This window comes from Rhipicephalus microplus, chromosome X, assembly GCF_043290135.1.
Source record: "Rhipicephalus microplus isolate Deutch F79 chromosome X, USDA_Rmic, whole genome shotgun sequence".
In the NCBI taxonomy this organism is placed as follows: domain Eukaryota; kingdom Metazoa; phylum Arthropoda; class Arachnida; order Ixodida; family Ixodidae; genus Rhipicephalus; species Rhipicephalus microplus.
In genome coordinates, this window is record NC_134710.1 from 407,343,358 (window position 1) to 407,367,473 (window position 24,116).

At 47.7% G+C, this 24,116-nt stretch overlaps 1 protein-coding gene across 1 annotated transcript in view; it reads left to right on the forward strand.

Annotated features, from left to right (window-relative positions):
* LOC119160965 (uncharacterized protein C05D11.1) overlaps positions 1–24,116 on the forward strand; it is a 269,272-nt gene that overhangs the window by 111,775 nt on the left and 133,381 nt on the right. The window contains exon 13 of the mRNA XM_037413256.2: positions 6,627–6,803. Within this exon, the coding sequence (XP_037269153.2) occupies positions 6,627–6,803 (177 nt within the window). The remainder of the gene's footprint in view (positions 1–6,626; positions 6,804–24,116) is intronic.

Below are 24,116 nucleotides of genomic sequence, written 5' to 3' on the forward strand. Positions count from 1 at the left end.
GCCCAAACATAGCCTCGTTCCCCAAGCCTATGCAACACTACTCTCGCAACCATTGACTGCTCTCAATGCTAAATAAAAGCCACCCATTTGAAGAAAAAAGTCGCAGCTTTGCCTTAAAGGCCAAGCAATGAACGTGATAGCAACAAATTAGAAGGTCACGTGAAGAATGGCAAGCAGACTGAAATGTGCCCCGCGTTTCTTACGCACAAATGACGCATGAAACGTACTCGGTTACAGATGAACGCGAATAAGCGTCTCAGTTGTTACTTCGCTGCATGTGAAAAACGTGCCCTTTTCACAAACGGAGACTGGGCAACAAGTGCAGTGATTATTTTGTGCCTGGTCACAACGACAGCATCGTTCCGGTGAAAGCCCTAGGTTTACGATTGTCCCCACTGCGAGGTAAGCGAGCGCGGGTGAGAGCGTCCCCTTTCCATGGGGCAAAGTACGTGCGAGAGATAAGAGCGCACGTGAGATGCGCGCTCATCGCGGAGGTGCGCGCTCATAGCGCCATCTCTTTGGTAATGCCGAAAACACGATAGTCGTTTCACAGAGATGCCCATCGCCAGCGGCAAGTGGTAGATATAAATAGCTTGCCGTTTGAATGTTCAAGGAGGTGGTCTTTCTTGATTCAGTGGCTAATGCCTTGCACTCTTAATTCGCTGGTCTGAGGTTCGATTCCGCTTGCCGCAGTCAATTTCTGGACTATTTTTCTTTCTTACGTTTTCACATATATATGGATATGTATACATATACAGTGAATGACGGTGTTGCCGACGCCCACGTTGATGCCAACCTCAGCGGCAAAATCCATTCGAGAGTGTCCATATAATTGCTATCGCAATACAATGAAAAGTGCTGAAGGTCTTGATGCATGCTGACGAATGCGTGCATCTTTTTACTCCTTTGTCATGTTTCTCCCTGCATAGCTTTTGGCGTGCTCACTGGCACAAAAGGAGAGAGCATGCGCTTAAGGGGGGGACGCGGCTTTGGTATCGCGAGAAATGGGCCAAAAAATCCATTTTTCAAAAATAAAGTTTTCAGTTTCTGGAATCTTTTTTTTTATCTGATTCCAAAACATCTACTCAGAAAATGGCGCACAAGTGCTTAGAAAAATTCATTTCATTTTCCTAGGTAGCGAAAGTTTTTCTGGAAATGGTGAAAAAAGATCGATTTTCGAAGAGTTACAGCTTTGCGAGGGTGTGGCCGGGAGCCGTCTTCTTGGGCTCATTAAAAAGAGCGTTTCTTCGTGTTCAAATTTCCTGCCTCAACTGGCGCCTCCCTTTAAAAACAAGCGTACAAAAAGCAAATATTCGAAGATCGTTTCGAGGCCCCTTATTGGCTGTAGCCGTCATGTTACCCAACTCGCCTCGCCATTGGCCCGATGCTCGCTCCAGGAGATCGTTGTCTGCTGCTTGTGCGTCGCGAGGACATGACTGTCAAAATTACTACTTCGTGACGTGTTCATGGCTTGACAATCCCTTAGGATATAATTACGCTTTAGTTAAGAGCTGTAAGCAGATGCACGATCAGATTACTAGGAGCAGGTGCGCTGTCTACGAGCGTGGCGCATATTCGCAGTCGTCTTTAGGCCAAACTCTGCTGAAGGCGAGACTTCAGGCAAGAATGACGCGCTAGCGCACTTGTGGTGATGTGCTTTTTCACAAGCAACAGAGCTGTAAGCGGATTCACGATCAGATTACTATGAGCGGGCGCACGGTCTACGAGTGTGGTGTGTCGTCGGAGTTGTCTTTAGGCCTAACTTCGCTGACGGCGAGACGAACTTTGCGGGCAAGAATGTCGTGTTGGAGCACTCGTGGAAACGTGCTTCTTTGCAAGCAACGAAGCACATCACTCGCTAGCTCCTCGGAACTGTGGTCGGGCGTTTTACACAGCGGCACCAGACCCCATTGTAAAGCTCGTCAACCTGCTCCCCCCCCTCCCTCAATTCATCCACTGCCAAGGATTGCTTGGAACCGCGGCTAGCAGTCTCGGGTGTCGGCATTCGAAAATGCGATAACAAACGCAGTGCGCGCCAGTTTTTTGTCATCGTAGGTACACATTTCGCACATCATCACCGAACGCTGCCGGCAAGTGCTGCATGACACGCCAGCTGTGTTGTCCACACGGCCTCACACTTCACGGTCATATGAAGGGCTGTCAATAAGCTTTTGTGATGCAATTTAGACGTGCTTGGAGCCTTGCGATGGTCGCCGCGGGCGTCTATGGATGTTCTGAGACAATGAAAGCCTCGTAGATCAGCGTTTTTGCGACCGGCCGTATGATGATGCGTTTCACGGCTAGCCTGGCTAAAGGGCATGTATGAAGCAGGGCCACGAGTTTTTTTATTTGCCCGACTCACGTCATTATATAAACTGCTAAAACGTTTCTGTGCCACCAGTTTTGTGCCCATAACTATTAGTCATTTAAAAAAAAGGCATAGGCTGTCATACTAAGAGTTATTTTTTTATGCCATGAACTTTTCTTTATAAACAAGTTTTCAGTGTTTATTTATAATTAAGAAGCACCTAGTTATGCTAATAATAGCTTGAACATAAAAAATGCCTAATCATTTGAACATATGGCCTTATTCATTTACAATCTATTCTGTCATGCCTACTGTCACACCACTTTTGTATACAGAGAACTTAGTTTGAAGTCTCTACTTCTTATTTGTAGATAAAAAAAAGGCTATGAAAAAAAATATACCGTATTTTCCGGTGTATAAGGCGCACCTTTGTATAAGACGCACCCCCCAGTTTTCGCAAGTTTTCATGCAAAAATTAATATATAAGACGCACCGGTGTATAAGACGCACCTACATTCACTCACTTTCCGCAAAGAAACTTCATAACGTGCAGTTGAGCGAGCATTGTAAAATGCCGTACTTACGTTTCTGAGCGCCAGTCCGTAAGAAAACTTATACTACACCGAATTTGTGAGAAAAAAATAATGCGCACCCACTGAAACGTTCCGCACGACTGCAGGAAAACATTTTATTCCTCAAAGCCCTCAAAATCTTTGTCCTCCGACGCGCTTTGGAATAGTTCAGCGAGCTCTGGCAGCAGTGACGCTGGGACTTCTTCTGTTTCCTCTTCGGAATCGCTGCTGCTGCTGCTGTCGTCGTCGTCGAGGCAGGGGCTGAGGATGCTAGCAGGCCTGCCTTGCGGAACCCCGCAGTTACGGTGGCCTGTGACACCGCACACCAGGCTTCGCGCACCCACTTTGCGACCTCGCAAAACGAAGCACGCCTCATGCGTCCAGTTGCGGTATAGCTATGCTCGCCGTCGGACATCCATGACTCCCACAGGCGCCGCAGAATAGCCTTGAAACTGCGGTTCACCGAGATGTCCAACGGCTGAAAAATTTTTGTCATCCCGCCTGGGATAACTGCAGCGGTGCAGTTTTTTGCCTTGATGCGCTTCAAAGTGAGCTCCGTTATATGCGCCCGCATGCTATCCAATACCAGGAGGCCCTTCTTCGCATGAAAGAAACCGTCCGGTCGCTTAGAAAAGCATTTTTCAAGCCACTTGCCCATCATCTCTTCGTTCATCCAGCCTTTCACGTTCGTTTCTATGACGACACCAGGCGGGAAAGACTCTTTCGGCATCGTCTTCCGCTTGAATATAATCATTGGCGGAAGTTTTTGCCCGTCGGCGCCACATGCCAGCACAACCGTGAAGTGCGCTTTTTCGTGGCCGGTAGTTTTGATGGTGACAGACTTGTCACCTTTCGGTGCCACACTCCTTTCCATTGGAATGTCAAACGTAAGTGGCACCTCGTCCATGTTTATTATATGGCTGTTGCCGATGCCATCGTCTTCAATGGCTTTCTTAACGAAAGCCTGGAATCTTTCAAGCTTGTCCTTGAAATCTGCTGGCAGATTCTGGCACATGCTTGTGCGGGCCCTCATCGCCAGCGCTTTGCGGCGCATAAATCTGGAGCACCAGGACGGCCCGCCAACAAAATCAACGGCGCCCACCTTCTTAGCTAGCGCCTGCGCTTTGAGACGCAGCTGCACCGTTGACATCGCCCTACCTTGGGCACGCTGCTCCAGTATCCATGAGTGCAGACGTCCCTCAAGGTCTGGCCATCGTGCTTTCTTGCCGCGGTCAGCTTTCTTGTCACTCTTCATGGCCTGAAGCTTATCAGTCGACTGTCGCCATGTGCAGACCATCTTCTCCGTGACGTCGAAATGACGGCCCGCTGCCCGGTTTCCGTAGTCCTCTGCATACTTCACAGCAGCAAGCTTAAACTTCGCCGTGTAACTTTTCCGTTTAGCCGGCATACTGCAGGTGAAGGTAACAAAGGCGCGGACCAACCGAACGAATGAAGTTGCAAATGGCGACTAGTCCAACTCGCTGAACGACAGCGTAGCGATGGTAGCCGCAGTAGCGGCCGAATCCGAACCAAACCGCCGAACCCGTCGCGCACCTATCGCCATCTTACGCCGATTTCACTCACTGAGTACAGCTCTCTATGGTACAGCCTCCGAAACTTGCGCAGCTTCAGTGAGCTGAGAACTCACACGACGACATACTTTTGAAAATTTTTCCGTTTTATGTACTTTGGTTTTGTTTTAAAACTGTAGTACCGGCACGTTGAGTGTTCGTTATTATAATTATGATGCATAATTCGCATTGGACTGCTCTAGTGGTTTAAAAAAAAAGACTGATGAGCATCAACACGAGTTTCTCTCAAAAAACTACCAAAAAAGTGCGTATAAGACGCACCGTTGTATAAGACGCACCTCCGAAAATTTTGGAAAAAAAACGCGTCTTATACACCGAAAAATACGGTAGGCAACAAAGGCACACTGGGCAGAGGCCAGATGCCTGAGAAGTCAAATATCACAAGACAAACCTAAGATCACAATTTTTAGGTGTTTTAGAGACGTGAAGAGAAGGTGAAACTTTGATGCAGTTTTCTCAAGACTGTTTTTTTGGCATTATGCTCAGCTGGTGGAGAAGATATCTTGGCAACCACTTCACAGATTTTGATTTCGTTTGTTTTGTGATGCTCCTTCATTCATGCTTTAGGGGGCTGCAATCTTAGTTTTTTATATTACTCCCTAAAAAATTTTCCATGGGGCTTCTTGTTTGTAGTACAAGTGTGCTCATTGCAGTGTCGCTGAACAAAATGCTAACTTCAAATTTTAACATTCTAAAAAATTTTTTTTGAAAATGCAGCCCTTTTCAGCATACATTCGGCTATGCGTTCAGTGATTGCCAACTATTTTTGTCATTTTATAAATCTGCCAGCCTCTCGACAAGGTTCAATGAAGGAATAATTTGTATCTCATTAAGTATTTGTGTTATGGCCTCGAAATTTTTATGGAAACACTGTGAGGCATTTTTAGTGTCTGTGCCAATTTTCATCAGCATTCAACGAGAAACAAGAAAGTTAGTTTCCAAAGGCACATCCCCCTCAAAGCGTGCGGCACATCCCTGTAGCTCCGCTCGAACTTGAATTCTAAAATTTTTTGTGGCAGTCAATATGTGAGGTAGTGAGCTTTTTTAAGAAGGCATTTGATGAATACTTGGAAAAATATTGCAGGGCTCCCTCAATTTACTTTTGCTTTCCAGTGCAGTTGTGAAAACCATGCTGTATACTGACATCGTGGCATGCTGTGGCTCGACAGGAAGCCAGTACATGCCTATGTATGTAATTTATCCTACAAAGCTAAAACAATATAATATTGCAACATTGCCATTGGTTCATTAAGACACGCACAAACATGTTCGTTACTGCAAGGTCAAAATATATTTGTTGGGATAGATGATTAGCTGGCACCTGTGCTATGACCTCGGGTGATGGAAAACGCTAAAGAAACCTACATTTAGAAAATTTCTATGCTTGAAATTATTATTTCTAATTGTACAAAGTTCCTCTGAATATGTATGTTTAGCCATATTGTGCAGGTTACAGCTGCACAAAATAAACCAAGAAGAGCCAAGAGCCAAACGAAAAATCATGTCTATTACATTAACTATTCAGTTTATGTAATAGAATTTTTTCGCATTTTTTTTGTATCGCTGGTGTTCAGTTTTGCTCCCAAATGAAATACGAATTACGAATAAGTTCCATGATCTCCTTTATGATAAGTGACATTGAATTTGCCATGTATTGGGTATAAGTTTTCTAGACTGATAAAGTGTTCTTAAAACTGCATGTGTGCTGGTAAACATAAAAGGACTGATTATGATTGAACAAATTGAAGGCAAAAACATGCATTGGGATGTCTGTGCTACTAAGTTCAAAGTATTCTGTATTTTTGCCTGTTTGGCCCAGGGAAAGTCGCTACACTTATTAGGTCAAGTTTTTTGTGGTGTCTGTCTCACGATAACAGTAGCTACATTGCTATTTATAGAATTGCTACTTACTTATTAAACTTGGTTTAGTAGTCCTCTTGATTGTCCTTTTAACATCTGCACAGACTAGCAAGAAGCTACTGTGACCAGCAAGGTACTTTAGTCTTGGTTTTGCTAATGCTGGTGTACTTATAACACTAGAACTTGCATTTTGAAACCGCTTCAATCAAAATTCTTGGCAAATATTTTTCATTAAGTGCGCATTTGTTGGGAGTCACAAGGCATAAGGAAACTGTATCTGTCAATTTGGTGCAGAAAGAGCCACCAAAAGACATGATCTTGGCTGTGCAAGTCCCTCCAGTGTCGACCATCCGCTTCCACAGTCTGGTGCGTGTTTGCAATGCTCATAACGACAAGGGCATTATGTCGTTCAACTTTCAAGGAATTCCTTTCCGCTTTGAAGTGGACCATCTCAAGACCAACTTTGTCTCGGTAGGTGCACAATGTAGTTTTTGTCTAGCTCACTATGTTCGTGATATTGTTCTAAAATGTTTGGTTTTATGAACTTGTTTACAATTGTAAAAGCAACAATGATATAACTGTTTCTTTATTGCAGCCATACAGGATAGGATTTATTTACAAAATACTGCCAGTGTCTGATCTCGCGCCTGCTTGATTATTCGTACAGACACCCACACGTACACTGATACGACAGTTGAGACCAGCAACTGCTTTGAACCAAAACACTTTATTAGAAAAAGTGAAGCAGCTCGTGCCCGTGCCAGAGAGCAGTCTTTTTACTTCTTATCTTGCGTTGGATGACGATATTTTATAGGATCTCAGCTGCCACAGTTGCAATAGGATAAGCTTTGGCGGGCTATTCACAACACCCCTCCGGAGGGTGTATGTTGTTTACAGATTTTCTGAGTTCTTTGTGGCCTGTATGAAAGAGACGAGCTCTTGTTATTCCGTCTCACCTAGGGTATTGTTTTTTAATCTGGCACATTTTACGAAATGTTCTTGGACCCTTGTCTTCATCAAAAACATGTCACCCTGTGACAGTGGTTTGGTTTGTCGTGTCTTGGCTTTGACCATAGCTCCTATTTCCTTGATGTATTGTCGATGCCATCTCTTCTACCAAGCTCGCAATGCATCTTCATCCTCACCGTTGTGCAGCCTTGTTTCTGCGTCTTGAAGCTGTCGTCCTCTGTCGGTGTGATGTCTGCTAGCGTTAATTGGATTGGCTCATTAAGTTCTTCATACTAGCAAGTGTGAATGGTCAATTATTGAGTGCTCCGTCAAGTTCTGCTACACTAGAGCGTAGTTTCTCTAACGAAGTTGTCCTTTTCGAAATTACAGTCGTTGACCGATTTTCTGAACCCGTCAAGGTCCGTAAAATAGTCCGAAAAATTAAACAGTTTGAAAAATATAGTCAAGCTGTGAAAATGAAGTTCATTTATATTAGAAAAGCCTGAAAAAATTTCAAATAATGCCATTCTTCATGCTGTTCATGGGGATGAGCAAATTGGATTCTTTTTGGGCTACAGTAATATTGCTGGCAAGCGCCACTGTCAGTTGCTGCCGCCGACCGTTGCGGGTGGCTAAGTTTTCGGCTCTATGGAACCAAGTTAACAAAACTTGATACCGGTCACAAAAAGGTGCATGCTTTTTTTACCTGCATCCACACCACACAGTACATGAGCCTTCAACATTTCCCCACCATCAAAAGGCTACCTTCGCAACCGCGATCGAACCCGCGTGTTCCAGGTCAGTAGCTAAGTATTGTTTCCCCCCCCCCCCCCCCCCCCGAGTGCTACTAAGCGACTGCGAACTGCAGTGAGCGTGTGACGCACACAATGGTTCAAACACACTTGGCACTAAAACGACCACGTGCTCTATGACGACAAAAAAGCCAAACGCTCAGAAATAACGTACCGGTATATTAATGATGATGATAAGTCTGACTGAAACAGAAAAGTATTGCCGCTTTGCTGGTCAAGAAGGATCAAAGATGGCCTTTGAAATTGTAAAATTGTGTGTGCTTCCAATCTTGGAGGCCACACAACTAGCCATTGCTTGCCAAACTGGATAAATCACACAAAAAATCTAATATGGTGGCCTTAAAAAGTGGATTTTGAAAATCGAGCACAGATCAAGCGGCATAGCTCGAAATTTAGTCCGGAATATCAAACTTTCGAACCTAACTTCATCTGGAAAATGAGTTGCGAAAATGCATTAGTGCAATTGGAACCTTGACGGCGCATTTGTAAAGTCTGAAATATCCAACAAGTCCAAATTTTTGAACTTCGAAAATCCATCTGCGACTGTATTTTCTGCATCGACGGCTTCACGCTTGTCATGAGGCGGTCGCGAAATACTCCCCAACACAGGGAACAGTCAGCTACTGTTTTTCACAGAATTCGGTTGCCACTGCAGTAATCTGTTACAACCTCGTGTTTAATGGTTTCAAGCATTCGGTTGATTTCTTTCACAGGCTTTATAAATGTTTTGGTGTTGCCCAAGTAGATAACTGCAGGCATTTCTCGTTGAGCAGTAAATTTGAACCTTATTTGAATGCTTATACAAAACTTGATGATCAACTGTCATTGATAGCCTCTAAGTCTACTCTACTCATTACTGCGCAGTTGAATAACAGTACATCTTTGTTTCACGATCTCGTACTTGTCCTTTGGATAAAGAGTTCCTGTGAAGTCAACTCCTGTGATTTTGAATGGCTCTGCTTCAGTAACTTTGTCTGCCAGGAATTGAGGCATGTTTTGAGCAGGCGGTCCGGTCTTATGCCTCTTGCATACGACATATTTGTTCAAAACTCTTTTCACTGCTTGACACCCTGCACTATCCAGAACTTAGATTGCAGTTGTGCCAGTGCAGTGGTAAGAAACCTGAGTCGACTGGAAATCGCTGTGCCATACTGCTCTAAAAGGGTCTTTTTTGTCTGTTTTGCATTATTGTCGTGCCACATGGTGGTTTTGGAACCAAAAGTAATGCTGACAGCATGCATCGTTAGCGGATATTACATGAAGGTCGCCATCTTTCGCCTTTGCGCTGCTGCAAAAGTACTGAATCAGCCGACAAATTATTGCGATATCCACGCAATTGCGGGGGTGCCTTTTCTGGTAACCATGGGCAAAAAACGAAGGCCCCCGCAGAGGCATCTGTGAGAGAAGGCGTTTGGTGCGTAGCGATGCCATGGACCCAAGCTAACGGGAGAGTTTCGACTCCCTCCCATGCCTAGCCGTGCATGGCTGAGCAGTGCCCGGGGGAAAGGGAATCCGGGGGGTTTAGCCGCCGCCGGAAGAATAAATCTTAAAGGCCCCCCGGCAGATGCAACACACCCTTTTGACCCTGACTTCATGTTGACGGCGCCCCTGGGCTGACCCACCCAGGGGAAATCGGCAGTCGCCTTTTCCTATCCCTCTTTCTCTCTCTACATCTTCGTCTTAGGCATCACTTTTTATCTTTCCTGTCTTTTTGTTTCTTCCTTTTATTTCAAATTTTTCTGGCGGCGAGGGTTAACCCTGTGCAAATAGCCTACCTTGGTCTAGGCGCATTGGCTTATAGTGGCGTTGTACGACTGGTGTCCAGTGGCGTACCAACTCTTTCACGAGTGGGGGGCAAACAACCTACCTCGATTGCCAAGCGATGTATATATATATTGTACCGAAGCATAGTGGCGCCAGCTCTGTGCCAGCGTGAAAGAAGACGTTGACGTCCGTGTGTGGCTCGTGCTTGCCGGGTTCCTGCCTGTACCAGCTTGTTGCGGCTAACGTTTCTCGAATAATAACCTGTGTTTTTACGCAACTTTGCTCGTTGCATTTGGTGGAAACGTGCTGGGTAACGTCCTGGAGCTCCGCAGCCGTAAGCTACCATCTCAGTCCGCGATGACCGAGCGCGTCGATCCCCCACAAGGCTCTTCCACGCTGCCACCTGTCATTTGTTCTGGTGTACTTCGTCTGCGTGACCCACTAGTATACAACGGCACTGAAGATCAAGATGTCGAGGACTGGCCGGCAGAGTACGAGCATGCCAGCACGATTAACAAGTGGGATGACCCTGCGAAGCTGACTCACGTCATCTTCTACTTGATGGATTTGGCCAACCTATGGTTGTTCACCAACCACTAAGCCGACATCCCCACCTGGTCGGTTTTCAAAGAGGCCGTCACCTCGTTTTTTGGTCGTCCAGCCATGCGTAAGCTTCGTGCTGAACTGGGCCTGCGGGGACGGTTTCAGCGAAATGGTGAGAGCTTCACGAGCTACATTGAGGATGTGATCAGCCTCTGTAGGCAAGTTGATGCGTGGATGACGGAGGCTGACAGAATAAAGAATAAATTGAAAGGCATTGACGACGACGCTTTTCATATGCTTGTGGCCAAAGACCCACAGCTATGTCAAAGTTTCGATAAGCTGCGCAAGCAACGAATTTCCACACATCGCGCTAATACGCAAACAGCTGATATTTCGGCTTTGGAGTGCAAAAGCAGTGGCCCCGACTACAGCGTGTTAATGCCTCAAATTCAACAGTACATCCGGGAGGAAGTTGCTCGACAGCTCTCTCTTGTCGCCACCATCAACGAGACCCCCACAACACTGGACCACTCACTTCGCCGTGCTATTCAGACGCAAGTTGCCGAGGCTCTCCCTTCGCCCGCGTCCCCAATATCAGTGGCTGCACCGCTGACTTATGCAGAAGCCGTCCGCCTACCTCCTGCCCAACTGCCGCTCCCTTCATACAGTCTAACCACCAACTACTATAGGTCACCAGTTTCGGTTTATCCGGTAAATCGACCCTTTCCACCACCTCGAGCACCTGTAAACTCCTGGCGTACTCCGGATAACCGGCCCGTCTGCTAAAACTGTGGTATTCCAGGACAAGTCGCGCGCTACTGTCGTCGCCGTGGATTCTATTTTAATGATGTTCAGCATTCCGGCAACATACCTCGGCAATCAGAATCGCATGTGACACCTGATTCACATGACCCCCGCTCACGTCGACCAAACTTCAGCCGACGTCGATCTCCTTCACCCCGTCTTCGGTCTCCTTCCCCCATGCTTCGCCGTTCCAACCACGCCCAGGAGGAAAACTAACAGTCGCAGTTCCTGAGGCAAGAGCTGCGCCACCGACGAAATTTCCAAGGCCTCATCTTTCGCCCCCTAATGAGATTGCCGTGTTTGTGGACGGTTTCGCCACAACTGCTCTTGTTGACACAGGTGCTGCTATTTGTATAATCAGTGAAGTGTTATGCCGCAAACTGAACAAAGTGACGACTCCACTGGTTGAAATTTCTTTACGCACAGCGAGCTCGCAACACGTCCAACCTCATGCCACATGCACTGCTCGTGTTGTGATTCAAGGAATGCTTTACATCGTTGAATTTGTCGTCCTTCCGCATGCGTCTCATGAAATCATCATGGGATGGAACTTTCCGCTAATCATGCGGTTGTCGACTGCGCTCGTGCTCAACTCATTTTGTTTCCATTCAGCACGACATTCATAGATCTGCCTCGCTCACCCAAAAAGGTGACCGTCGTCATTTCTCCTTTTCGGTCGCCTCGGTATTTTTTTTGTGCAACTCCGTTTCCGATTCAACCGCCCTCTTCATGCCGTCACAAGAATGCGCTCGTTGCCGGAACCTTGTCGTCCCGTTTGCCCGTTTGTTGTATTGGGAGTCTTGACACTTATGATGACATCATTCCTTTCGATGCCCGTTCTGATACGACATCGATGTTCGTAGATGCTGTCACAGCTGCCACCGCGCCCTCACTACCTGACGAAGACGTTCTGTTGCGCAGCGTAGACACCGGCTTTACACAAAACCAGCGCAATCAGCTCATTCAACTACTTGACCGTTTCCGCGCCTCCTTCGACCACGGACAACCTCCCTTGGGATGCACGTCAGTTGTCGCTCACCATATCGACAACGGTCATCATACTCCTCTTCGTAAGCGCCCCTACCGCGTCTCGCAGGCTGAGCGTGACGTCATCACTCAACACGTCGACGAGATGTTGCAACGTGGTGTTATTCAGCACTCACAGAGTCCTTGGGCTTCGCCAGTGGTCCTCGTGCGAAAAAAGGATGGCTCCATCAGTTTTTGCGTGGATTATCGTCGACTAAACAACATCCATCACACGCTAGGATGTTTATTTCCTGTCACGCATTGATGATGCCTTGGATTGCCTTCAAGGTGCGGAGTTTTTCTCTTCATTGGATCTGCGCTCTGAATATTGGCAAGTGCCAATGGCTGAATCAGACTGTCCAAAAATGGCGTTTGTGACCCCTGACGGCTTATATGGATTTAATGTAATGCCCTTCGGTCTTTGCAATGCGCCTGCGACTTTTGAAAGAATGATGGACAGTGTTTTCAGAGGACTTAAATGGCACATCTGTCTTTGCTATTTAGACAACATAGTTGTATTCTCGGCGAATTTCAAAACTCATCTTTCCCGTCTGGAACAAGTTCTCCAGTGCCTTACGGCAGCCGGGTTGCAACTAAACTTCAAGAAATGTCGTTTTGGCGCCCGCAAACTCACAATTCTCGGCCACGTCGTTTCAAAAGAAAGAATATCGCCAGACCCTGCCAAACTGCGTGCCGTTGCCGAGTACCCGAAGCCTACTATCCTAAAGGAGCTTCGTAGTTTCGTAAGCTTGTGTTCCTATTTTCGGCGTTTCATTCGCAATTTTGTCTCTATAATTGCCCCCCTGACTCAGCTTCTCTCCCGTAGCGCGGACCTCTCTGGCTGGAATTCCCACTGCAATGACGCATTCCCACTGCGTTCGACGATGACGAATTCGATGACGAATTCCCACTGCGCCGGCTACTCATCTCTCTGCCAGTTCTCTGCCACTTCGATCCCAATGCACCCACTGAAATTCACACGGATGCAAGCGGTGTCGGCCTCGGTGCCATTCTCGCTCAACGCAAGGATGGCTGCGACGAGTACGTTGCCGCCTATGCCAGCCGTACTCTAACGAAGGCAGAGTCCAACTGTTCCGTTACGGAAAAGGAGTGCTTGGCTATCATTTGGGCTATAGGAAAATTTCGCACTTACCTTTACGGCCGCCAGTTTGATGTTGTCACAGATCACCATGCTTTATGCTGGTTAGCATCCATGAAAGATCCTACTGGCCGCCTCGCTCGTTGGGCTTTACGCCTTCAGGAATACGATATCCGTGTTGTTTATCGCTCAGGACGCAGACATTCGGACGCCGATGCACTATCCCGTTCTCCACTGCCTCCTGACCTTGCCTGCTTATCAACTGCCATTTGCGATTCGTCATCGTTGAGCATCACTGACATGCCATCGGAACAGCGCAAAGATCCTTGGATCATTTCTTTGCTCGACGTCCTTTCTCACAGTACGTCAGAAACGACTTCACGCTCCCTCTCTCGTCAAGCAAGACACTTTGGTGTCCGTGAAGGCTTGTTGTATCGCCGCAATTACGTGACGAACGGCCGTAGGTGGCTTCTTGTCATCTCTCGTCATTTGCGTTCAGACATCTGCGCTGCCTTTTACGATGACCCCCAGTGTGGCCACGCTGGAGTATTGAAGACTTACTCTCGCCTTCGTCTAAGATACTACTGGCGCAGCATGTATCGGCACGTTCGCCAGTACGTTCGGTCATGCACCACGTGTCAACGACGCAAGACGCCTTTTCACAGCACTGCTGGCCCTTTGCAACCTTTAACCTGCCCAGCGAGACCATTCGACCGCGTCGAAATTGATATTTATGGTCCTCTACCCAACTCTCTTTGAGGCAACCGGTGGTTTATCGTCGCCGTTGATCATTTGGCACGCTACGCTGAAACATCTGCGCTGCCTGCTATCACTGCGAAAGACATTGCGTCCTTTCTTCTTCACCATCTCATTTTGCGACACGGTGCACCTCGTGAATTACTGACTGACCGTGGACGCGTGTTTCTCTCGAACGCCATCGACGAGCTGCTCAAGGCATGTCACACTGTTCATCGGAAATCCTCGTCATACCATCCTCAAACCAATGGCATGACGGAACGCTTTAACCGTACCCTCGGAGATATGCTTGCCATGTACGCCTCTGACGACCACACTAACTGGCACCAAGTGCTCCCTTTTGTCACGTACGCGTACAGCTCTGCGCCACAAACAAGCACTGGCTTTTCTCCTTTCTTCCTCCTGTACAAACGTGAGCCATCATGCTCCATGGACACCATTCTCTTTTACAGGCCTGATGTTTCCGAAGCGACGCCTGTTTCCGAAGGAGCTGCTTATGCCGAAGAGTGTCGTCAACTCGCTCGCTCATTTACCGCACAGGACCAATGGGGCCAGAAAATTGACCACGATTCATCTGCGTCTACTGTACACTATAACCCAGGAATGCTGGTTTGCCGAAGAGTGTCGTCAACTCGCTCGCTCATTTACCGCACAGGACCAATGGGGCCAGAAAATTGACCACGATTCATTTGCGTCTACTGTACACTATAACCCAGGAATGCTGGTTTGGCTCTGTGTCCCGTCTACCCCTCCCGGTCTTTCCCCGAAGCTTTCGTCGAAATACCATGGCCTCTACCGTGTGGTGCGGCAAACATCTCCTGTCAACTATGAAGTTGAGCCCATTGATCCACCTTCGGACCAACGCTGCCGTGGGCGTGAAACAGTACACGTATCACGCCTCAAACCGTGCTATGACCCCCTTGTCGTGTCCTTTCCCTAGGTCGCCAGGTTGGCTCCTTTCTTCGCGGGGAGTAATTGTACCGAAGCATAGTGGCGCCAGCTCTGTGCCAGCGTGAAAGAAGACGTTGACGTCCGTGTGTGGCTCGTGCCTGCCGGGTTCCGGCCTGTACTAGCTTGTTGCGGCTAACGTTTCTCGAATAATAACCTGCGTTTTTACGGAACCTTGCTCGTTGTAATATATATATATATATATATATATATATATATATATATATATATATATATATATATATATTATGAAGTCTTGGTAGTCTTGGTTGCGACAGCGTTTAATTGAGGAAAGACCTCACAAAACGAATGGGCAGAGCCAGTACACAGACGATGACGATGATGATGACCCCGAGTGGCAATGAGGAAGAAGAGACAAGCGGATGATGGTGATTGTGATCATGCAGGGATGAGGACGATGTAAGTAACAAATGCCCACACTAATTCTTCCCACTTGGAAGTGGACACCCTGGCCGTCGTAAGTCAAAGTGACGGGGAACGTCGCGTGAAAGGTTTCATGCGACAAACGTGGACAATCTCTGTGCTGCGATAGCGGCGGTCTATTGGGGCGACGAGTGGTGTCACACGATAATTAATTGGTGAAGTCTGTTCTAAAACAATGTATGGCCTGATAAAGCGTGGTTGGAATTTGTGACAGAGACCAGGAGTGTGAATAGGTGTCAAAAGCAGCACCTCGTCACCAGGTTGGAAAGACACAACGCGGTGGGATTCGTCATAGATGATCTTCCGCTCGTGCTGTCTCGCTTCAGTATTGATGCGAGCCTGATGGCGAGACTGGGCCAGGCGGAAAATGTATTCTTCGCTAAAAGACTGACATGAATTTCCATGGCTGTTAAAGAAGGAGACGTCGAGAAAGGTAGTTGGGGTGCGTCCGTACACGAGGTTAAACGGTGAGTAGCAAGTTGTTCGCTGAAGGGCGGTGTTGTAAGCGAATGTCAGGAATTGTAAAAGAGTATCCCAGTTTTTGTGGTCGGGTTGGACATAAACGACTATCATGTCTGCAAGGGTTCGGTGAAATCTTTCTGTGAGATTATTTGTCTGAGGGTGGTAGCTTGAAGCTGTCTTGTGAGTAGTTCCAGAAGCGCGCAGTGCTTCATTTACCATTTGTGACAGGAACAATTTGCCGCGATCACTAAGCAGTACACGAGGACCCCATGACGCAGGATTATGGCATGAAGAAAAAAGTCTGCAACTTCCACAGCTGAGCCTGTAATAACAAAGGAAGTCTCAGCATAGCGTGTCAGGTGGTCCACGGCGGTCACTATCCATCGTTTGCCAGCAGATGTGACTGGGAGAGGCCCGTAAAGGTCAACACCTACAACTTCGAAAGGCATTGAAGGGCACGCTGTAGAGGTCCAGCAGGTGCAGACACAGGGGAGTTTACGACGCTGGCATGGGTAGCAGGAACTGACGTACCGCGCTACACTATAAAAAAGGCCAGGCCAGTAATAACAACATCGAATGTGGTCAAGAGCTTTTTAAAACCAAAATGACCAGCAGTCAAGTCGTCGTGGAAGGCTTTGAGCACCTGAAGTCGAAGAGGGCGTAGCAATACAGGAACTCAGCGCTGACCGTCAGTGTGGTAGACGTGGCGGTAGAGAACCCCATTGTCCAGCTTAAAGTGGAGGAGTTGATGACAGAGTCGTGCGTTTGGTGGATGAGAAACTCCCGAAAGGTGGTCCATCATGCTTCTGCAGTATGAATCGGACCGCTGGTGGGAGATAAATGTTGGCTCGTCGTCCGAAAAGGGTTGCCTTATTGATGTGAGCGTATGAACTTTGGTAGATGTGGCGGTTGAGTTCTCACCAACGCTGATATGGGTAGTTGGAAGCGGGCAACGAGATAAAGCATCGGTGTCTTGATGTTTTCTGCCTGACTTGTAAGTTATGTCAGAGCCGTGCTCCTGCAAGCGAAGTATCCACCTACCCAAGTGTCCAGACAAGTTCTTCAGTGTAGAAAGCCAGCATAAGTCATGGTGGTCCGTAACGATTGTGAAGTGACAGCCATGAAGATAGGGACGGAACTTCTGGACCGACCAAACCACAGCCAAACACTCTTGCTCAGTTATTGTGTAGTTCTTTTCGGCAGGGGTGAGTACGCGACTGGCATATGCAACAACCTTCTCTAGAAAAGACTTGTCATGTTGTAGAAGAACGGCTCCTATACCAAGGCCGCTAGCGTCGGTATGAAGGATAGTCGGTGCAGCTTTGTCAAAGTGGCAGAGCAGAGGTTCAGACGTGAGTGCCCGCTTCAACAGCTCGAATGCTGTTTGACATTCTTGAGACCACAGAAAGGGGACGTTGGAAGTGAGTGGTTGGTGTAATGGAGCAGCAATAGAAGCGAAGTTCTGGATAAACTGCGAAAATAGGAGGCGAGGCCAAGGAAACTGCGAAGCTCCTTTGGTTTTTCGGGACGCGGAAAGTGAAGGACTGCAGAAATCTTGTCAGGGTCGGGCCGGATGCCATTTTTGCTAATGACGTGTCCTAAGACCTTGATAGATTTGCTAGCGAAAGAGCATTTTTTAGTGTTTATTTGAAGCCCGGCGCGGCAAGGCACGTCAGAACTTGATCCAATCGTTCTAGGTGCTCAGGAAACGTTGATGAAAAGAGAATAATGTTGTCCAGGTAGCAAAGGCAACTTTTCCATTTCAGGCTGCACAGCACGGTATCTATCATGCGCTCAAAGGTCATGGGTGCGTTGCAGAGCCCGAAAGGCATCACGTTGAATTCATATAGCCCGTCGGGGGTTGCGAACGCCGTTTTCTCCTTATCGTTTTCATGCATGGGGATCTGCCAGTACCCAGAACGCAAGTCGATGCTTGAAAAGAATTCCGCGCCTTGTAGGGAATCAAGGGGGTCGTCAATGCGTGGCATATGGTACATGTCCTTGCGTGTGATTTTATTGAGCGCCCGGTTGTCCACCCAAAAACGCACAGAGCCAATCTTTTTATCGACCAAAACAATAGGAGACGACCAAGGGCTAGATGAGGGACGGATGACTTCCCGTTTAAGCATGTCCGCAACGTTTTTTTCTGTAATTTTTCTTTCAGCTAGAGACACGCGGTAGGGGTGGCGGTGTACAATAGATGTCCCAACTGTTTGAATTCGATGTGCTGTAGTATTAGTGCGGCCCAGCTTAGACGAGCAAATATGGAAAGAATTTGCATGTTTCTGTAACAATGCGAGCAGCTGCTGCCTGCCTCTGTGAATATGTCGATTCACTGCTGATAGCGGTGGTAAAGGCGGAGGATGAAAAATGCTCACCGAGGGAAGGTTCTTTGGATGCGATGGCCTGAAGTGGCGTGACAAATACAGGCTCGAAGTCGGCAACACGGGCCACAGTAGTGCCCTGTGGCAGTAAGATCTTCTCCGGTGTAGAGTTGACAGCGGTGACCAGTGCAGAGCCATTGCAAAAACGAATGACAGCAGACGGAAGAGCTATACCTTTACGAACGCAAAGTGGTCACGGTGAGACCAATACATCACCGTGATAGATGTCGGTGGACGTAATGCTGACAATTTGCTCTTGTAGTGGCGACAGTTCGATGTCTTTCACAGCCACCAGACGAAGTGGCTTCTGATTGTCTTTGTCAAGCATGTAGTCGGTGTCAGCGAGGTGAACGACGCGTTGTCCACAACAAATTGCCGCGGAAGCAGATGATAGAAAATCCCACCCTAAAATTAGTTGGTGAGAGCAGCGGTACAGGACAGCAAACTGGACATGATGGTGGATGCCGTCCATGAAAACACGCACAGTACAAAACGCGGAAGGGTTAATGACGTTCCCCTGGGCAGCAACTAACATGGGGCCATCGTAAGGCATCATTACTTTCCCTAAATGTTCACACAAATCAGCACATATCACAGACAATGTCGCACCTGTGTCCACCAAAGCATCGACTCGTACTTCTTCCACTTCCACAGAAAGCATGTTACACGGGCCTGATGGAGGAATTTAAGTTTTGATTCCGAATGCAGTTTTCCCTCCACAAACTGCATCACCTAGTTTCCCGAATGAATATTCGGGCTGAAGTGGAGAAGTGGAATGGCGGAAGGGCGAAGGCGAGCGGCGTCTCGTGTTTCGGCTGTTTCGTGGTGCAGTCGACCTTGGAGGAGATGGAGACCAGTGCGGGGGAGACGAATAACGCCGACCTTGATAAAACGCCCCAGTGTACAAATGCCGTTCGTGCACGTCGTTCCGATGCTCATCTAGCTGGTGCTTTCGGCAGAAACGAGATATGTGGCCGCGATAGCCACAGTAGTAGCATACAGGGCGAGACGAGCGCCACGGTGTGGAATAGAAGGCATTCGGGGCACCTGGAGATAGCACGGTCAGGTGGGCCAAAGGGTCAGGGGGCACAGAATGGTAGTTTACCGGGGGAGCGGCAGCAACTGATGCGTAGTATGGACGCGGCAATGTCGCGTGGGCGTCGCTGGGAGGCACGGCAGCAACTTCAGGGTACGTGGGTATGGGGCGTGAAACAGGTGGCTGTACGGGCGCAGAGCCGGTCAGCGATGTAAGTTCCTCCCTAACGATGTCACGCAAGGGCACTCCCGAAGACTCTGTCGGACGCGGTGTAGGAGGTGTGAAGCCCATGGACTGCAATTCTTCACGTATAATGTCCCGGATGAGGTCACGCAGGTGGCCATGAGACGTAGAGTGGTGGTCGTCATGTCCGGTTGGAGGTGAACAGAGTCCAGCGTATCAAGGCGCTGGCATGTCGTCACGACATCAGTGATGGTAGCTGGGTTTTGCACAGCAAGTGTGTTGAAGGCAACAGGCTCAATGCCTTTCAGTATGTGGCGCTTTTTGTCTGATTCTGGCATGGATTGATTGACACGCCGGCACAGTGCGAGGACATCCTCGATGTATAAAGCGTACTATTCACCGGGATGTTGTCGGCGAGTATCAAGTGTCCTCTTCGCAACGGCGGATTGAATGTCCGGGGTCCCAAAAACGTGTCGCAGCTGCTGCTGGAAGGTAGCCCAGTCGGGTAAGCAAATGACATGATTAAAATACTATGTCTTTGCAACTCCGGTCAGATAAAAAGGGACGTAACGCAGTTTGGCGGCCTTGTCCCACTGATTAGCGACACTTACGCGGTCGTAGTCCTCGAGCCAGTCTTCTTCGTCTTCTCCACGAAGACCAGCAAAGAGCGGGCGTTCCCGCTGATGTCCGTGTATGTAAATAGGAAAGGCAGCTTGCGTCGGTGCGTGGTTGATGACATCAGCGCCGGTAGGCTCGGTCTGGGACATGCTGCCTGACAGTGGGTGCAATCGGCACCCTGAACGAAGTTCCAGGGGGTAGAGCGGGCTGCGGGAGGTTAGAGGACGGAAAATCCACCTCCACCACGTATGAAGTCTTGGTAGTCTTGGTTGCGACAGCGTTTAATTGAGGAAAGACCTCGCAAAACGAACGGGCAGAGCCAGTACACAGACGATGACGATGATGATGACCCCGAGGGGCAATGAGGACAAAGAGACAAGCGGATGATGGTAATTGTGATCATGCAGAGATGAGGACGATGTAAGTAATAAATGCCCACAATATATATATATATACACACACACAGTGATGAAATCTCGTTAATTCGAACTTCAATAATTTGAATTTACGGATAATTCGAACTGTAAGTTATGGTCTGGCCAAGCCCCATACATACAAGCCAATGAATTAAAAAGCCCGTTAATTCGAACGCGAGTAGGTTCCGCCGTGGTTAATTCAAACTACGCGCCACCGCGCCGGCAGCTTGGCTAGTCACTTGATAGGGCAACTGCCGAGTTGCGAGGCCGTGTTGACAAGGAGCGGAGAAAAAAAGCGGAGAAACTGGCACGGAGGCCAGAGTGCAGAAAATAGCGCCACTTACTCTTTACCCCCTCCCCCCACAATCTCTCTCTTGGTGGCTGCCTGCTCTCCGTCCTACGTAACCTCCAAGATTTGTTTTTTTAAGTGCCAATCTCGGAGCCTTTGAAACTCCTGCGTAGTTGTCGCTGTTAGACGACAGATGACATGACCAGCACACAGCAAATCGAGTGCGTTGTAGCTTTGCCCCTGCAGTCTCTGTCTTGGGCTTGCGTCGTACACCTCGGTTGTTGGTGCTGGGGGTAGCTTCCGGCTGTCACGATTCTTTGTGTTGGTGTTGGGCCTCAGCTAACGTTTGTTGTGGTAGCGCCTGTAGTAGCTTTTTGTCTGTCGCGATTCTGCAGCTCCGACTTGATGGCGTGTGCCCGCGGCAAATACCGTGCCAAGACATTTCAGGAGAAAGCTGATATCCTGCGGGAAGTGGACGCCGGACTCTTGCCTAAGCAAGATATCGTGAAAAAGCATGAGATACCGAAAACGACACTATCTACTTATATAAAAAATAAGAGGACTATTGAAGTCGCGTTAGAGGCAGAAGTTGCGAGCAAAAGAAGGAGGTTGCAGCCTGCAAAGTACCCTGACCTCGGGAAAGTGCTTCTCATTTGAATAAAGGAAATGTGTTGGCAGGACATACCACTGAGTGGCCCAGTCATACTGGCAAAGACAGCGGACTTCGCCCTGCAGCTAGACTACGATGACTTCGCTGCTTCAGATGGGTGGTTGCACCGTTTTCATGAGCGCTACTACCTCGTTTTCCGTGCTGTGTGGGGGGAAATGAACGCCGTCAACATGGAAACGTGTGAAGGTTGGCGCTCCGAAGTGCTTCAAGGCTACATGGAGAAGTATTCTCCACAAGACATATTTAGTGTGGATGAAACTGCCTTATTTTTCAAATTGCTGCCCACCAAAACTATCACGTATAATGGGGACAAGTGCAAGGGAGGGAAGAAAAGTAAAGAACGGATAACTGTGATGGTTGCTGCGAACATGACCGGGACCGAGAAGTTGCCTCTGTTTGTGATAGGCAAATCGAGATGTCCTCATTGCTTCAAGAACATCTGGTCCTTCCCATCATCTACGCGGCCAACAAAAAGGCTTGGATGACAGGGGAATTCTTTGTGCAGGGGCTGGTGAAGCTTGACAAGAAGTTCGAACGCTGTGGCCGCAAAGTCCTGCTTCTTGTGGACAACTGTTCAGCTCATAAAGTCAACAAGACGAAGGCCATTGAGTTGGCTTTCCTTCCAGCAAACACGATAGTGGTATTGCAGCTCATGGACCAGTGTATAGTTAGAAATTTTAAATCATTTTATCGGCATCATATGTTGGAACGAATTATTTTGTGCAATAACTACCAAATGACACTTCTAAGTATCCTACACATGCTTGTGCGTGCTTGGGAGGAAGTGACAGCGCTTACGATAGCAAATTGTTTTCGCCACTGTGGCTTCAGCACCGAAGCTCTGCAAGCTGACGAGCCACCACTGCTCGAACATGGCGTCACTGTCCCCATGGCGGATGTTTTGGAAGACGTCTGCTTTGCGGACTACGTCGATGTGGACTCAAGTGCAGTGGTGTGTGGTGCACTCACGGATGGTGACATGTCAGGTAAGAAGTGCAGAACCTATTGCTGCCAGTGACGATGATGAGGAGGAGTACGAAGCACCAGTGCGGCCCTCTGCTGCGGAAGTCATGGCCAGATTGAATGCCGCCCGTCTTTTCTAAAGTTTTGAAGAAGGCGGGGAAGAGGCCTTCCATCAAATTCACTCGTTAGAGCAAAAAGTGCTGGCTTTCGCCTTCAAAGAAAGAAAGCAGACCGCGATCACAAATTTTTTCAAAAAATAAATTATTATGCCCTACTCGCAGTGTACTATCATTGTTCTTCACTTCCGTTCGAACTTTTGTTAATTTGAACTGAGGCAGCTTCCCCTTGCGATTCGAATTAACGAGCTTTTACTGTATGTATATATATATATATATGTATGTATATATAAAATCACGCTCTGAAAAACGGAGGAAGTGTCAAAGCATTGAAGAGGAAACTTGGGATAGGCAAAAGTCGGATGTATGCACTAAGGGACAAAGAAGGCAAAATAACTACCAATATAGATAGGATAGTTAAAATAGCAGAGGAGTTTTACAGAGATCTGTACAGTAGCCGTGACAACCACGGCCTTAATACTATAAGAACTAGCAGTAACCCAGATTACACCCCACCAGTAATGATAGAAGGAGTCAGGAAAGCTTTGGAGAGCATGCAAAAGGGCAAAGCTGCTGGTGAGGATCAGGTAACATCAGATCTGCTGAAAGATGGAGGACAGATTGTGTTAGAAAAACTAGCCACCCTGTTTACGAGGTGTCTCCTGACGGGAAGAGTACCAGAGTCTTGGAAGAACGCTAACATCATCTTAATACATAAGAAAGGAGATGACAAGGACTTAAAGAATTACAGGCCGATCAGCTTGCTCTCTGTAGTATACAAGCTATTTACAAAGGTAATTGCTAACAGAGTAAAGAAAACATTAGAATTCAATCAACCAAAGGAACAAGCAGGATTTCGAACAGGCTACTCAACAATTGACCACATTCATACTATCAATCAGGTAATAGAGAAATGCTCAGAGTATAACCAACCCCTATACATAGCCTTCATAGATTACGAGAAAGTGTTTGATTCAGTAGAAATATCAGCCGTCATGCAAACACTGCGGAATCAGGGCGTAGATGAAATATATATAAACATTCTGGAAGAAATCTACAGGGGATCAACTGCTACCATAGTGCTTCATAAAGAAAGCAACAGAATACCAATCAAGAAGGGTGTAAGGCAGGGGGACACAATTTCCCCAATGCTATTTACCGCGTGCTTACAGGAGGTTTTCAGAAGCCTAGAATGGGAACAGTTTGGGATAAGAGTCAATGGAGAATACCTTAGTAACCTGCGCTTCGCCGATGACATTGCATTGCTGAGTAACTCGGGGGACGAATTGCAACTCATGATTACGGAGCTAGACAAGGAGAGCAGAAAGGTGGGTCTTAAAATTAATCTGCAGAAAACGAAAGTAATGTACAACAACCTCGGCAAGGAGCAGCGCTTCGAGATAGGTAATAGTGCACTTGAAGTTGTAAAAGACTATGTCTACTTAGGGCAGGTAATAACCGCAGAGCCGAACCACGAGACTGAAGTAACTAGAAGAATAAGAA